General features: G+C 29.6%; 1 protein-coding gene across 4 annotated transcripts in view; it reads right to left on the bottom strand.

Moving 5' to 3' along the window:
• LOC136983418 (collagen alpha chain CG42342-like) overlaps positions 1–14,163 on the bottom strand; it is a 94,685-nt gene that overhangs the window by 39,118 nt on the left and 41,404 nt on the right. For 3 of the 4 annotated variants that reach the window (XM_067280145.1, XM_067280143.1, XM_067280142.1), the window contains 5 exons: positions 10,634–10,669; positions 9,121–9,201; positions 2,989–3,120; positions 1,949–2,077; positions 1,775–1,846 (listed from right to left, as the gene is read on the bottom strand). In XM_067280145.1, coding sequence (XP_067136246.1) covers positions 1,775–1,846; positions 1,949–2,077; positions 2,989–3,120; positions 9,121–9,201; positions 10,634–10,669 — 450 coding nt within the window. The remainder of the gene's footprint in view (positions 1–1,774; positions 1,847–1,948; positions 2,078–2,988; positions 3,121–9,120; positions 9,202–10,633; positions 10,670–14,163) is intronic. The other variant, XM_067280144.1, reaches the window with a different exon arrangement.

The raw sequence follows: 14,163 nt of genomic DNA, 5'->3' as shown, positions 1-14,163 counted from the left end.
ACAGTAAATGTTAATATAATCATCATAAATCCTAGGAAACGAACCATGAACATGAAAACATCTGTGTTTCTGTGTTGTCGTCTTATTTAGCAGTCTTTAAGTGCTCATTATTGGCATTTCCTCCATTATTGGCATTTAGTTACGACATAAGTCGAAACTACAACTTACGTCGTAACTACACAAGTAAATTCGACTTACGTCGTTTTTTCGACTTACATCGCCTCTCCTGAAACCAATTACCGACGTAAGATGAGGTATACCTGTATATATATTTTACAAATATCAATTGATGTTTTAAACTGTTTATATATATATATATATATATTATTAAATATTAAATAATGAGTAGCCTGTGAGACCACATGATGGTGTAAATGTAACAAATATAGTACAATAGTAATTAAGGGTTAAAATAATCATATTTCCTTAATTGATTAAATTATGGAGGCAGAGCATTAGCAAAGCTTCTATGTGGCTTACAGAATTGTGTTCCTAATGGAATTTAGGCCTAGAGATAAAAAATAAAAACAGCATCGCATGTGCCTAAAAGAAATTAGGTGAGAAAAATGAACAAAACACAAGAACAAAGCAATCAATGGCAATTGCTTTGTTCTTGGATTGTTTCTCCATGTCAACCAGTGCAAGGATTCTCTTTCCATACCCAGCGAGTGTAAGGATTTTCTCTCTATATCCATCTCAGTACCAGGCTAGTGCAAGGGTCATCTCCAGTGGTGTAGCAAACATAACTGGTGCCCGGGGCACGACACTTTATTGGCGCCCCCTCCCCCTCCAGAAACACATATAGTTTGTCTTGGAGACCACTTGGGTGCCCCTCTGCGAGTGGGCCCGAGGCATGATAGACTCCCTTGCCCCCCTCACCATGCCACTGGTCATCTCTCCCATGGTTGGCAAGTACAAGGATTGCATCTTTTGTTGTGACAAGTGCAAAGTTCACCTGTCCACATCTGTCAAGTACAAGATTGACTCTTCTGTGCCTGACAAGTGCAGAAATTGCTTCTTTCTTTATGCCTCTACCTCAATTCTATTGTGATACAACAAAAGTCACACAATGTCTTAGTTAAAGAAATATATTCTCAACCTGCAAAATCTGAATCTAAAAGTATAAATAGATATCAATTTCTATCAACTTAATCATCATATTTAATATATGATGATTAAACACGACATAATACAAAACTGAATTCTATCTAATTCCTTTTCATTGTTTGATACTTGCAAGCATTATTAAATCATTTGTGAATTGCTTTGTCTTTCAGTATTGAAAAATTAAAACTTTAAGTTGTTAGTCTCCAAGTTTGATGAAGTGATGTCAATGTTTCACAATGTCTCACTGGTTCTGTTATAACAAAAGGACTACTCTGATTGATTGTCACTATAATCTTATTTTATAATGTAAACTAACTAGTTTTTCTGTATAGAGTTTATTCATAATTAAATTGAAATTTATTCCTCAAAAGTACTCAATGGATAAAAAGATAAGACTCCCAAGAAGGATGCTTATTATTTTTGAAAAATCCCTTTAAAATCTTTCATATAGAAAATTGAAAATGTAAATTTGATATAATCATAAAATTAGAAAAATAATACATTATTTCTGATAAATTTCTATCTGTTTATATTGTTGTTAAATATTATGCTGTTAAAACTTAATATCTAACTATATTCATAAAAAATATTAAAAGAAAATATACTATAAACTGCAGTTTATTCAATATTTTTTCATTTTGTTCTATTTAAAATATAATAAATTTACTTGCAATCCTGGAGGGCCTTGTGCACCAGTCTCTCCATTTTTTCCATATAAACCAGGAGGACCCATTAGACCCTTAAAATTCAGAAATTATACAATTTTATTTGTGATCTCAAGATATATTTGTTAAAATAAATGGATTTGAATTTTGATAGAAATTCAGAAAACTTTTTATACCCTTGGTCCAGGTAGTCCAATATCTCCTCTTGTTCCTTTTTCACCTTTTACACCAGTATTACCTTTGTCTCCCTTCAAACCCGGTATTCCGGGTGGTCCTCGAGCCTTACCAGGTCTTCCATCCTTTCCCTATTGATGGAAATCTTATTAATCCTGATACTGCATATATGGAATTAAAATTACAAATTAAATAACCTAAATTTTGTAATATTTTATTTAGAAAAGTTTAAAAATTTTGATTTATATTAAAATTTAATTAAAAGAAAATTAAAATAAACTTTAAAGAATGTAAGTCCACCTGTTACTTACTTGTTAGTGAAGTTTGAAGATAAAAATCTGTTATGTAGACTGCTACGTGTATACAGGATGCAATTTAAAAGGAGAGAGGATTAGTTTTCTAAGCTTTTGTTAAAAAATAACCCAATACCATGATAAATATGATAAAAATATTAATTTCAATAGCATGTAATATAAATTTTTGTCAACCTTCAGATGGTGATGAGAGCTTCAAGAATATATGTATAAAATTGAAATATCTTACCCAGCATCGATAAAACATTTTAGAATAAATGAATATATGAAAATAGTAAAAAGGGTTATAAAAGTGAGAGAAAAGAAATTTTGCAGAAGAAAATATCATTCAGTTAGTATTCATTCATGCCAATACAGAAAACTCATACATAAAATTTAATATTAAAACATATATTTCTGTTAATCCTACCCTCTTTCCTCTTCTTCCCCTATCGCCTTTCTCTCCCTTATCTCCATGTTCCCCGGGTGGTCCGGGAATTCCTATGTCTCCCTAACCATTTATAAAACAAAGAATGTTTGTTTCAATGTTATATTTTTCAAGATTAGATATATTAAATCTTTACGGAGATATCTGTATAGTGAAAAAGTTTGATTATAGTTAGTTTTGTTAATGAGAAAAGTTTGGCTTTAGTTAATAAGAATGTGGACATTTTTGAAAAAAATTATAAATCTATTTAAATTAGAAATCAGTTAACTTTTAATAAAATGCTCTTCGTTTATTTTTCTACCTTTCTTCCTGGCGGTCCTGCAGGTCCTGGAGGTCCAGGTGGTCCGGGAGGTCCTTCTATGAAACCAGTAGGGAATGCATTTCCATCTAATGTTGTTGTCAAACCTCTATCTCCTTTATCTCCTTTATCACCCTAAAATCAACGTTTGTATTTATTTATAAATGGTAAACAGAATCGAATATATACAGTTCATAAAAATTTAAATAGAGAATTTGATTTTAAGTTAAAAATATACAACTGTAAATAAATATTTTTTCTAAAGCAAAAACTACGTTCATTCATTATTCCTATTCCAAATTATCAAATATAACTTGAAAAACATTTTATTTGGAGAAAATGAAAATGTAGACACGTAGACTATCTCAAATGTTCAAACCTTTTTGTTCAAATTCAAAGAGAAAATATTAAACAATAGTTGAACATTCAAATGAATCATAGTAATGTTGTTTTTTAATTTTCAATAAATGCTAATAAAATGATAAGTTTCAAGTATTCAACTATCATTGGTGTTTTTTCTTGAAGATAAACTGAATGAAAGAATTTGAATTTTTATACAGGTACTCCTCACTTTACGACCTATCTGCTTAATGACCACTCGCACTTATGGCCAATCGAGTTTCGACCTGCAAATTGGGGAATCCCCTTTCTCAGCTTGAGTGTCGGTCAGTGGCGAATGGTGACATGCGCACTAAGCGTATCATAATAGGCTTGCACTTGCTATAATAGTCTTATAGTACTATAACAGGCTAATAGCGTACTATAATAGTCTTTTTATGAATAAATTTGAAGTTTGTTGCATAATTTGTATAATTTTACAATGATCCTATATTCCCTGTGCAAGCTCCTCGCTTATCAACCAATTTGCTTAACGACGTAGTCGTCGGAACGGAACTCGGTTGTAAAGTGAGAAGTACCTGTAAATGTATTTTTCAATTTCACTAAATCATATTTTGAATTGATATAATATTTTATAAAACATAAGCTTTAAAAATCTGCTTATTTTTATCTGAAACTAAATTGACTTTTCATTAAATTAGGAATTTGACCTAAAGGTAAGTGGTTAAACTATCATACTGTGCAAAGGTTAATAATAAGAAATTAATTATAAATTATTAATTATTATTTATGCTTAGCTCTAATAATTGGGCTATGGTTTATTGTATAATTACAGGATATTCACACAAAAAGTTTGCAGATTGTAGCTTGTACAAATGGAGGAAACTAGGATAGACCTAGAGAAAGGTTATAGGGATGGTGTCCTCTGTAATATTTTTTATTGCTAACAGGAGATTTATTATTGCTATTAACATAACATTTATATTTTAATATTTTTATTATTTATTTTTAATTTTGTTATATTTTTATGATGTTTATATTTATGTAGTTTATATGAAGTAATTGTGAAAGCAATAAATCATATAGTTTATTTTATTACGCTAATTAAAAATTGGATTCCTAAGATTTGCTCCTGGATCTACCTTTCAGAAAAGACAGAAGCATTTCAATCAAAAGATCCATTGTTCAAACAAAAAAATTCACTTGAAAGAATAGCCTTGGTAATGCTAGAAGATGATTTCTGATTGACTCATCAATTTATTTATTTAGAGTTTGAAATCCCTCAAATGTGTAGTAAATAAATGTTTAAGATTTAAGTATTTCTTACAATATGTAGTAAGAGTGTAACAACTATGGCTGGCTCATAGTGTTTTCAAGTTTATTCCTAACAAGTAGTTTTCATTTAATCACATGGCAATAATATATATACATATAAACAGTAGAACCTTGCTTAACAAGCACCTCACATAATGAGCAAAACAAATTGTAAAAAACTGGCTTGTTTAACGAGCAATGTTTCGCATAAGGAGTGACAAGGAGAGGGGAAATTCCAGATTGTGCACATGCTCCATCAGTCTGTGTTTAGCACTCGTTCCGCTAGCATCTTAGTGTCACTCGTGATCACACATTTTTCCAAACTTGTGTTCACACATATTACGTGTAAACATCGACAATCATAGCCTGTTATATAATAAACATGCCATCTCGTACTAAATTTAACGATTAATTCCAAATTAAATTTTAGAAATGTCTAATTTAAAAATTATTTATAATTATTAAATTTAATACGAGATGGCAGCATAACTGCCTACTTCTAATCAAATTAGTTAATTTCTAATATTTAATTATAGCTCAATAATTTGGCATATCGTTTTGCATCTTCATCAGACATATCTCTGATTTTTTTTGTTTTCTGCAAATCAAATTTGCATTCCAGGTTGGTTCATTCTGTGCTAGAAGAAAAGATAATTATCCTTAACAATATAGGGTGTCCCAAAAAGATGTACTCACTCTTTGATAGACGATTAATAATATGTTTTTTAAATTTAGTAATAGGTTTTAAATTAATGTATTTATTTATTTGTTTATTGATTTAACTTCTTAAGACTGTGTGCTTGTCAAGATACGTCTATTTACAAAAAAATATTTATATATTTAACAATCAAAAAGTGAGTACATTTTTTTGGGACACCCTGTATATATTGTGCAATTTTCTTTGAATAAACGTTATACATAAAATATTTGAGTATTTTTTTGGCATGGAACGCATTATTGTATTTTAAATTTATTTCTATGGGAAAAACTGTTTCATTTAACGAGTGTTTCGCATTACAGGTAAGATTCTGGAACGAATTATGCTCATTAAGTGAGGTTCCACTGTATATGATTTTGTACAATTCAATGATACATAAGCAAAAAATTAAAACAGAATACTTTTGCTTTTCTTAAATTAAGGTGTTCTTAATCTAAGAAAAAAAAAATGTAACTTCCTGCAAATAATCCTCAGATTATCAGGTTAACCACTGGGCTGTGGCACTTTAGTGTGCTGCGAGCACTTTTGAGTGCACTTTTTGAAATGTCACCACAGAGAATACCCATACATAAGCGACGACAGACAAGTAGTTCAATTGGTTCTACAGTACCTTCCTAGGGCACATTTGAAAATTGTAACTGTTGTTACCGGTAACTGCCAGTAGTTATCAAGGCATTTAGAAAATGTGACCTAAATAATCAACCCGTTTAAAAATCACTGTTATGACATCATCAGTTGCCCTGCCATACCGAAGTAACCGTGTGTGCTGCCAAATTTTTAAATTATTAAAAGTGTACCGTGATGAAAAAAAGGTTGAGAATCACTGGTCTAAACTTATGAAGAATATCTTTAAAAATCGTGAAAAATTCTTTACATGCGACATGTTTTCATTCATCTTTCTAGAAACAACCAAAGACACTTATATGTATGCCTCACTTTTAGTTCTCTCTGATTTTTTTAATATGTTAATCATGTTTGAATTGAAATCATTAGATACTTCACTTAAACTTATATCTAGATATCTGATAAGTTTCTGGTAATTCTCTTCCTTCCTATATATAAGTAATAATGACTCGTGGAGAACTATTTAGAAAGTAACTGTCAATTTTAATGTTATCAAAGCTATACAGTGAATAAGAGCTAAGTATTTGATACATGAATTCATCATTAGATATTGTAGAGCCCATGTACAACTTTCTTGTAAAGTTGACAATAATTACTTTATTTACTATTTATTTATACTCTATGCTTTGCTTGGCAATTATTCTAAGCAAAAGCCACACTGGCCACATTACAATCCTGATGAAGTCATATCAACTTCAGCTATCTCTTCAAACAAATATATTACATTAAAATGTTATCTACTTAATTTTTTTTACTTTAACTATGCCTCTGCACAATACTAATCTTTAACTTTATGATAATATTGTAATATTGTCCTTCCCCTTGAAAATTAAGCTTGCCAATTCCCAAAGAGTCAATTTTAGCAGTTTTCCATTACAGAAGTAAAAAATTGAGAGATTTAACATTTTTTTACTCTCACTAATATCAAAATGCTGTTGGCTATTTTGATATTAGTGAGCAGTCTAAGATATTACTAAGCAGACTAAATATTCTTTAGTCTGCTTAGTAATAGTTTAATAATTTACTTGTTGCCAAAAAACTGAACACAGAAAAATTGTTAAAAAAAAACTTTTTTTTTATAAATTTGAATTCTGATTCAGGAATAGTATGTTTCAATAACTAAGCTGTCATATTATCTGAATCCAATATAATACCAGAATCCAAAGGATGTTCCAAAAATATACACTTTCAATTTTCTATTCTGACTTCATAAAAAGGAAACCATTTATTACATTTACAAGCCTATACAACAAGGATTCAAACTCATTTAATAAAATAAAGAATATTGCATAAATTAGTATCATTGGTTCGGTATATATTGACTTACTAATAACTAAACAAAATTATGATTTTCATAAACAGATGTACGCATCAGATCTTGCATTCAAATCATGAAATATAAAAAAGAGCAAAACAATATCTGTGGCTTGGAAGAATAAGGGCATTAACCCTTATAAGTAGTCCTTATTCTTCCAAAGCCACAGATATAATATAAACCATATCCTAATTTTATATCTAAAAACAACAAATTATTTTCAGGCTAATATTAAGCTAATTATTGATTAATTACACTATGGAATTTCATCTAGAAATAGGCTGTTAAACCTCTACACTACACTCAGATTAATAATTCAAAATTAATTTTCAGTGTTAGATAATTTAGAAAATTTCAGATGAAAAGATCAATCTAGAGTAGGACTTGATTCCATGACTTCTGCCTATTGTACAGATATGTAACCAGTACATACACTTCATTCTTTGCTTCCAGACCTAGATTGTTAGATCATATAACATTACAAATTAAACTACTTTAACTAATTAGTTTAATTAATCAATAATTAATTTAATTCTAGCTCATAAATAATCTAGTTGTCAAATATATTTGGCTAGAAAAAAAAACTAAAAAATTGGTTAACGTTACCTATGGTAGTGAACATGGCGGCTCGTCTCTGAAACAGTGGGGATGCACGTTCTAACCTAACCTAACCTATTCTAATTAATTACCCCTATTCTAATAATTTGGTTGGCAATAATTATGGTAATTTATTAGAATAGGTTAGGTTAGGTTAGGTTAGAACGTGCATCCCCACTGTTTCAGAGACGAGCCGCCATGTTCGCTACCATAGGTAACATTAACCAAAAATTAAACAAACTGATTGTTCAATTAGCCAAATAAAAACATATTTCAAAATTAATAAATTTAAAATGAATGCATAATTTATATAGTTGTAAACTTCTTGCCTCTAATGAATTAAATAATTATCTCAAACTACCAATTGGTGGAGATATATGAGGCTTATCAAAGTGTTTTCGAGCTTAGAAAAGATCACATGAAAACACTCCAATACAGTTTGATAAACCTTATATATTGCCACCAATTGGTAGTTTGAGATAATTATTTAATTGAATGAATAATTGTTTACAATTTATTCTCATTATGACTCAATCTGTAAGCTGATATAACTTAACTACCACCATATTATTTATACAGTGTAAAAAAGAGGTCTGTGATGGTCTAGTAGTTGGTACTGGAATAACTAAACTATTAAGGAAATGAACTGGGATTGAATTTTAGAGGTAACTGGTTTCTGCCAATCATAGTTTGTGAGAGTCTGAAGTTTACCCATCCTCGTACAGACTGAATAAAATTGGCTTGAGACTTTCACTTTTTCTCTGGATAAGCCATGAATAGGGAGGACCTCAAACCCTTTCTCCTCAATGTGTCTTTATGATATGCTTGAAGAAACATCTTTGTATTTACTTTCATGCTTTAAAAGAATTCCTTTAGTATAAAAAGAAATTATTTATTAAATTTAAATTTAATATGAATTTTCATTCATTAAATTGCACTTCGCAACTACAGATTCTTCACAATGAGAATTTTTTATGTAACCAAATTAATAGATTTATATATATATTCTATCATAAATATATTAATTATGCTAAAGCAATAATAATCATAATTGTAATAAAATTAGCTGAAAATTAGAAATAACTTGTTATAATTGTTAAAGAAATTCACAGTAGAGCAAGCTGTTAAAAGATGAAAATGTAAATTCAAGTAGTTAGTTCAGTTAGTCCAAGAATCTGTTAGTTCTTATGATGAAAAACCTAGAAGAAAAAGTACAGTTAGTGCTCACTGGCTCTCCTTTTGCCCCGACTGGTCCACGAAATCCAGGAAGTCCAGGTGCACCTATGAATCCTCTCTCTCCTCTATCACCCTAGTATACATGAAATAATTAAAGCATAAAAAGTATTTCATTAATTTTAATAATCCTTTCCAAATTTATAAAAAAATAAATTTTTCCTATAAACTGAAAGAATTATTAAAATTCTTTATTAAAAAATTATAGTTCTTTCCATAAAAGTTTTAATATTTTTATACATAAGAATATAGAGTAAAAACCCATTATTTAATCTTTAAATATTTTTCTCCCCATAAAAAATTTTAATAATTTCAATCTAAACTTCAAAATATTATAAATCATATATGTAAAAATTTTTAACAAATAAAAGTTTACATATATAATTTAAAATATGAGAATTTATACTTCTGTTCTATCTGACATAATACTGTACATCGCATTAATGAACTAATTCTTATTCAAATTACTTAATGAATTACATTCTTATTCAAAAATGGAGCAAAAGCCATTCTTTTAAAAACACAAAAATGTTTAAAAGAACAAAATGTAAATAATTTTGGTATCACGAAGTAGCATTATTATGGTGCCAAGCAGTGCTGTAACTAGGGCGGTGCCAGCAGTGCCCAGGCAAAGGGCGTAAACCCTGGGGGCGCAGAAATGACTGGACCAAGTTTTGGGCCATAGTTTTGGAGCGTACTTACAGATGCTTGCACCGGGCGCATAAAAGGCTAGTTACGGCGCTGGTGCCAAGTTCTCAAGAAAATTTAATCGCTAAGATTTTGTTTTTTTAAACATTGCATTAATTAAAACTAAAATATTATGGTTTAAAAATATTAGAAAATTAAAATATGGGATGTGTCAGAAACCAGTTAAAACACTATATTTTAAGAATGAATAAAACTGCTTTGAAATAGCTGTATGTTATCATTTATGATTCACTCAATTTATTGAAAGCAATTGAGTTATGAATAATATACAGTAACTCCAAACTGTTCTGTTGTTTTAACTGTTCTTAAAATATACTTCAATTAAATGACTTTTGGGTCATCCTGTTTATATAAATATTTATAAAATTAGAAAGACTATTTCATAGTTGTACTTCAGCCTTAGTTTTTTGGCTTAATGTTACTTTAGGTAGCCAAGATGGCGACTCGTCTCTAATTCCAGCAAGGAAACAGTGGGACGCACGTTCTAACCTAACCGAATCTATTCTAATAATTTGGTTGCTAATAATTATGGTAATTTATTAGAATAGGTTAGGTTAGGTTAGAACATGCGTCCCACTGTTTCCTTGCTGGAATTAGAGACAAGCCGCCATCTTGGCTACCTAAGGTAACATTAACTGTTTTTTGAAATATTATGTATAAAAACAAGTTTAACCTTTACAAATATATATTTCTACATAAAACATACATGTATATTAATCATTTAAAAGATATTCTAGGTATTTTTACAATTTAATAAACTTAAAAAATCCAACTTTTGAAATAAAAAAATTAATTCTTACTTTAGGTCCTGGCATTCCATCCTTTCCTACTGGACCCTACAATATAAAAAATACAATTTTAGTTTCTGAAGGAAATTAATTAATTATATATACAGATAACATTAAATATTCCAATTCTGATACAAATTTCCATACTAAATAATCATTGTTTTCTTACAATATTCATTGTATGTAATTAATATGAAGGGAAGTCAGAAAATAACACATCTAAATTTTTTGTAGACAGAAGTTGACTTTATTTGAAATTAGTGAATATGTCAAGTGAAGTACGCTTAGTAGTTTACTTCTTTATGTGGGAATCATACCAGTTCAAGCATTTGTCTCAATGTGTGTCAAGATTAAACATTCTGGATTTGTAGAATAATGTTTCTTGCAAATGGAGCCAGTTTTTGAACAGCTGCTCTGACATTTTGTCCAAAGTGATGATGATTTCAATGAATTGTCTCTCTTCTCAGTGACATAATTTCAAATGATCTGAAAATGGCATTATCTTGATGGCAGTTTGCATTTTTGTCATTGCCTGGACACTCAGTAAATGCTGACTTTCTATACCCAAGCTTTCCATGCACAATGCCATACAATGTATCAAAAGAAATGTCAAACTGTTTGGACTTGATCTTCAAGTAAATAAGATAGACATTTTTGCAATGATGCCTTCAATGCAGCAGTAGGCTTTCTGGACTTTTTCTGGAGTAATGGTGTTTAACAAGCACTCAAAATGAGATTTATCTATCAGAGATTGACAACTTTATGCAAATATTTTGTACCATCTGTGAACATTGGGGATGTCCACACAATCCTCACCATGCATGAAGAAAATGTAAGCAAGATGTCTTACATTTTCTTACCCATTGTCACAAAAACAAAATCACGTTCCTTTGCTCTTCTACTTTAGATGAACTCAGTGTGAATGCCATTTTCGTTCTTCACTCGCACGTCAGCTGTTCAAATGTTTAATAGTGTAACCAGAATACTCTTTGTTTCAGGCCATTCACTTTTTGTAATGAAGTACAATACCTACAAATTATTATTAATAAAAAGGCATTACTTTTTGATTTTCTGTTGTAAATAAGAATACCCAGTTAATGTGGTTAATACATTCCAGAAAAATCACTGCACTAATTGAATCCAAACTAATCAGAAAACATATTTAATAGAAAAAAAAATATGTTTGAAAAAGGATTTTTTTCACTCAAAAAGTAATTTAAACTGACTTAATAAGATAATACTATTCATAAAAACCTACAAGAGGATAAAAAAATGTCATTAAATCTAAACTTAAGAGGTTACATAAAACAGTTAATAATGCATTTTAAATGTTTTGATCCACTTTTTATCATATACTTACATTTAAAACTGTCGTTATAAATTTTCTTATATATATATATATATATATGTTAGCTAGCAATGATTCATTACACTGAATAGTCGTGCATTACCTGAAACCATTAGTACAGTATATATCGTAAATCAAACTATAGCAAATCCCCCACTAAATAAAGTTACTAAATGTTTTCTAAATTCCTATATGTTTCTATTTGAAATTTAAATTAGTGAATGTTTAAAAGCCGAATTAAGTAAATTGTGAATGTATCTTTAGAAGATGAGTTGGAAAATGTAGAGTTGACTTGTTTATATTTATATCCAAACTCTATGGACTTTTTTCTTTATGCTATATTTAATAGAACAAGCAATAGGATATTATAAAACAACGGATATTTTTATTAATTTGCTAACTTTCTGATAACTAATTTCTCTCATTTTCTCTGATCATTTCTTAACAGAAACACATATCCAATGTAATAAGTATATAATACATATAAGCCAAATCAAATTCTATAGTTAATCAAGGATCTAAATTTCCAGATCACTTTCAGGCTGCATATTTAATTTAATTAAAGATCTTAATTGGGTATAAAGATACATAATTAGGCCACCATTTTGTTCTAAGATTAATGATTAGAATTAATTTTAAAATTCAGTTTAATAATTTAAAAAATTAAGAAGAAAAGATTAGCACAAAATAGAGAATGTAATAAGAATAAACAATATAATTTATATTTTGCTGTCAACTTTTTTGTTCTGAATAATAATAATGATAAAATTAAAAAAAATAAACTAAAATATATAATAATATTCAATAATAAGTCTCCCATTTTAAATAATTTCTAGTACTTTCAAGCTTTCTCAGATAGACTTGACGAACTGAGGATGCTTAAAAATACTAGGGATTATTTATAGTTTTTTGTATTCCAATAAAAGAAAAAAAAACTGGTGTGTCATATAATAATAATATCTACAAAGTAGCATCCAAAAATTCTGGAACTGGATCCATAAGTCTAGAAATTATTAGAGTTACAACACTGAAATACATTCACCTTCAAAATAAGCCTCCTTGTAATAATGTATGTCTGCCAGCAAGTGTAAAAGTTATGGTAGCACTTCTGAAACCCTTTCTTTGAGATGTCCTTCAGTTCAACCAGCATTATCCTCTTCACTTCGCCTGCACTCAAAAATCAATCACCCTGAAGTTGATGTGCCAGTTCAGGGAACAAATGGTATAAAAGTAACCTTCAAAATGTTTTAATCAGTTTGAGCTGTTTACTGATCACCCATTATGTTCATCATCTTCAACTTATTCCCTGTCCTCTTTGAACCATTTATGCCAATTGAAGACTTTTGAACATAACAGTGTGCTATTGTCATAAGCCTGCTTCAACATATTGTAGGTTTCTGTTGGACCTTTGCCAAAATGAACAAAAAAACTTAATGTTGCTCAATAAATACCGTATTTCACTAATTGCCAAGCATTCCACGCCTTGTTCTCAATATCTGTATGTATTGCAGTGATCACATGACTTGTTTGGATAAAATTGCTTCTCTGTGCAGGAAGTTAATGTTGTAACATAAATCGACGATCACAATTGACTATAGTATACATATGTTTCCGTGGACTCGGTCCCAGAACTTTTGAATCTTATCTCATATATTAAATTTAAATATTAATTATTCCTAACACTTATGATAGATTTAAAAACAAACTGTGAGACAAGATATATAAACACAATAATCAATGATGTCAAAAAAAGAAAATTGCAATGGTTCAGTGACGTAACAAGAATGAAAACAAACAGATCACCCAATATTATTTTACAAGGTAGTAAAAAGCAAAAGAGAAAACAGTCATCCTACGATTAGATGGATTAACTGCACACAAAATATTGCATAATTATAGATGTTTAAAGAACTTTTTTACAGCAGTGAACAATGGAGCACACTGAAGATCAGTTGTATCTGGAAGACTCAATTTGTGATGAGTGAATGAGAGAGAATGAGAAAGAAAAAGAGAAACTATTTTAAATTTTTTTTAAAAACAAAATATTCAAATTTGATTTTTGAGCTGCAATTAGAAAAAATTGTAGACCTATAAATTCCCACTGTCATACATGTGTCTGTCCTTCCTTAATCTCGAGAACAGTGTTAGATGAAAGTCGAGTCCAGATATGTAAAGCTTAGGGTCAGGAGGTCCC

The sequence above is a fragment of the Centruroides vittatus genome, unplaced genomic scaffold (assembly GCF_030686945.1).
Source record: "Centruroides vittatus isolate TY-2023 unplaced genomic scaffold, ASM3068694v2 contig_882, whole genome shotgun sequence".
NCBI classification, from domain to species: Eukaryota; Metazoa; Arthropoda; class Arachnida; order Scorpiones; family Buthidae; genus Centruroides; species Centruroides vittatus.
This window is presented reverse-complemented; position numbering and strand designations above follow the sequence as displayed.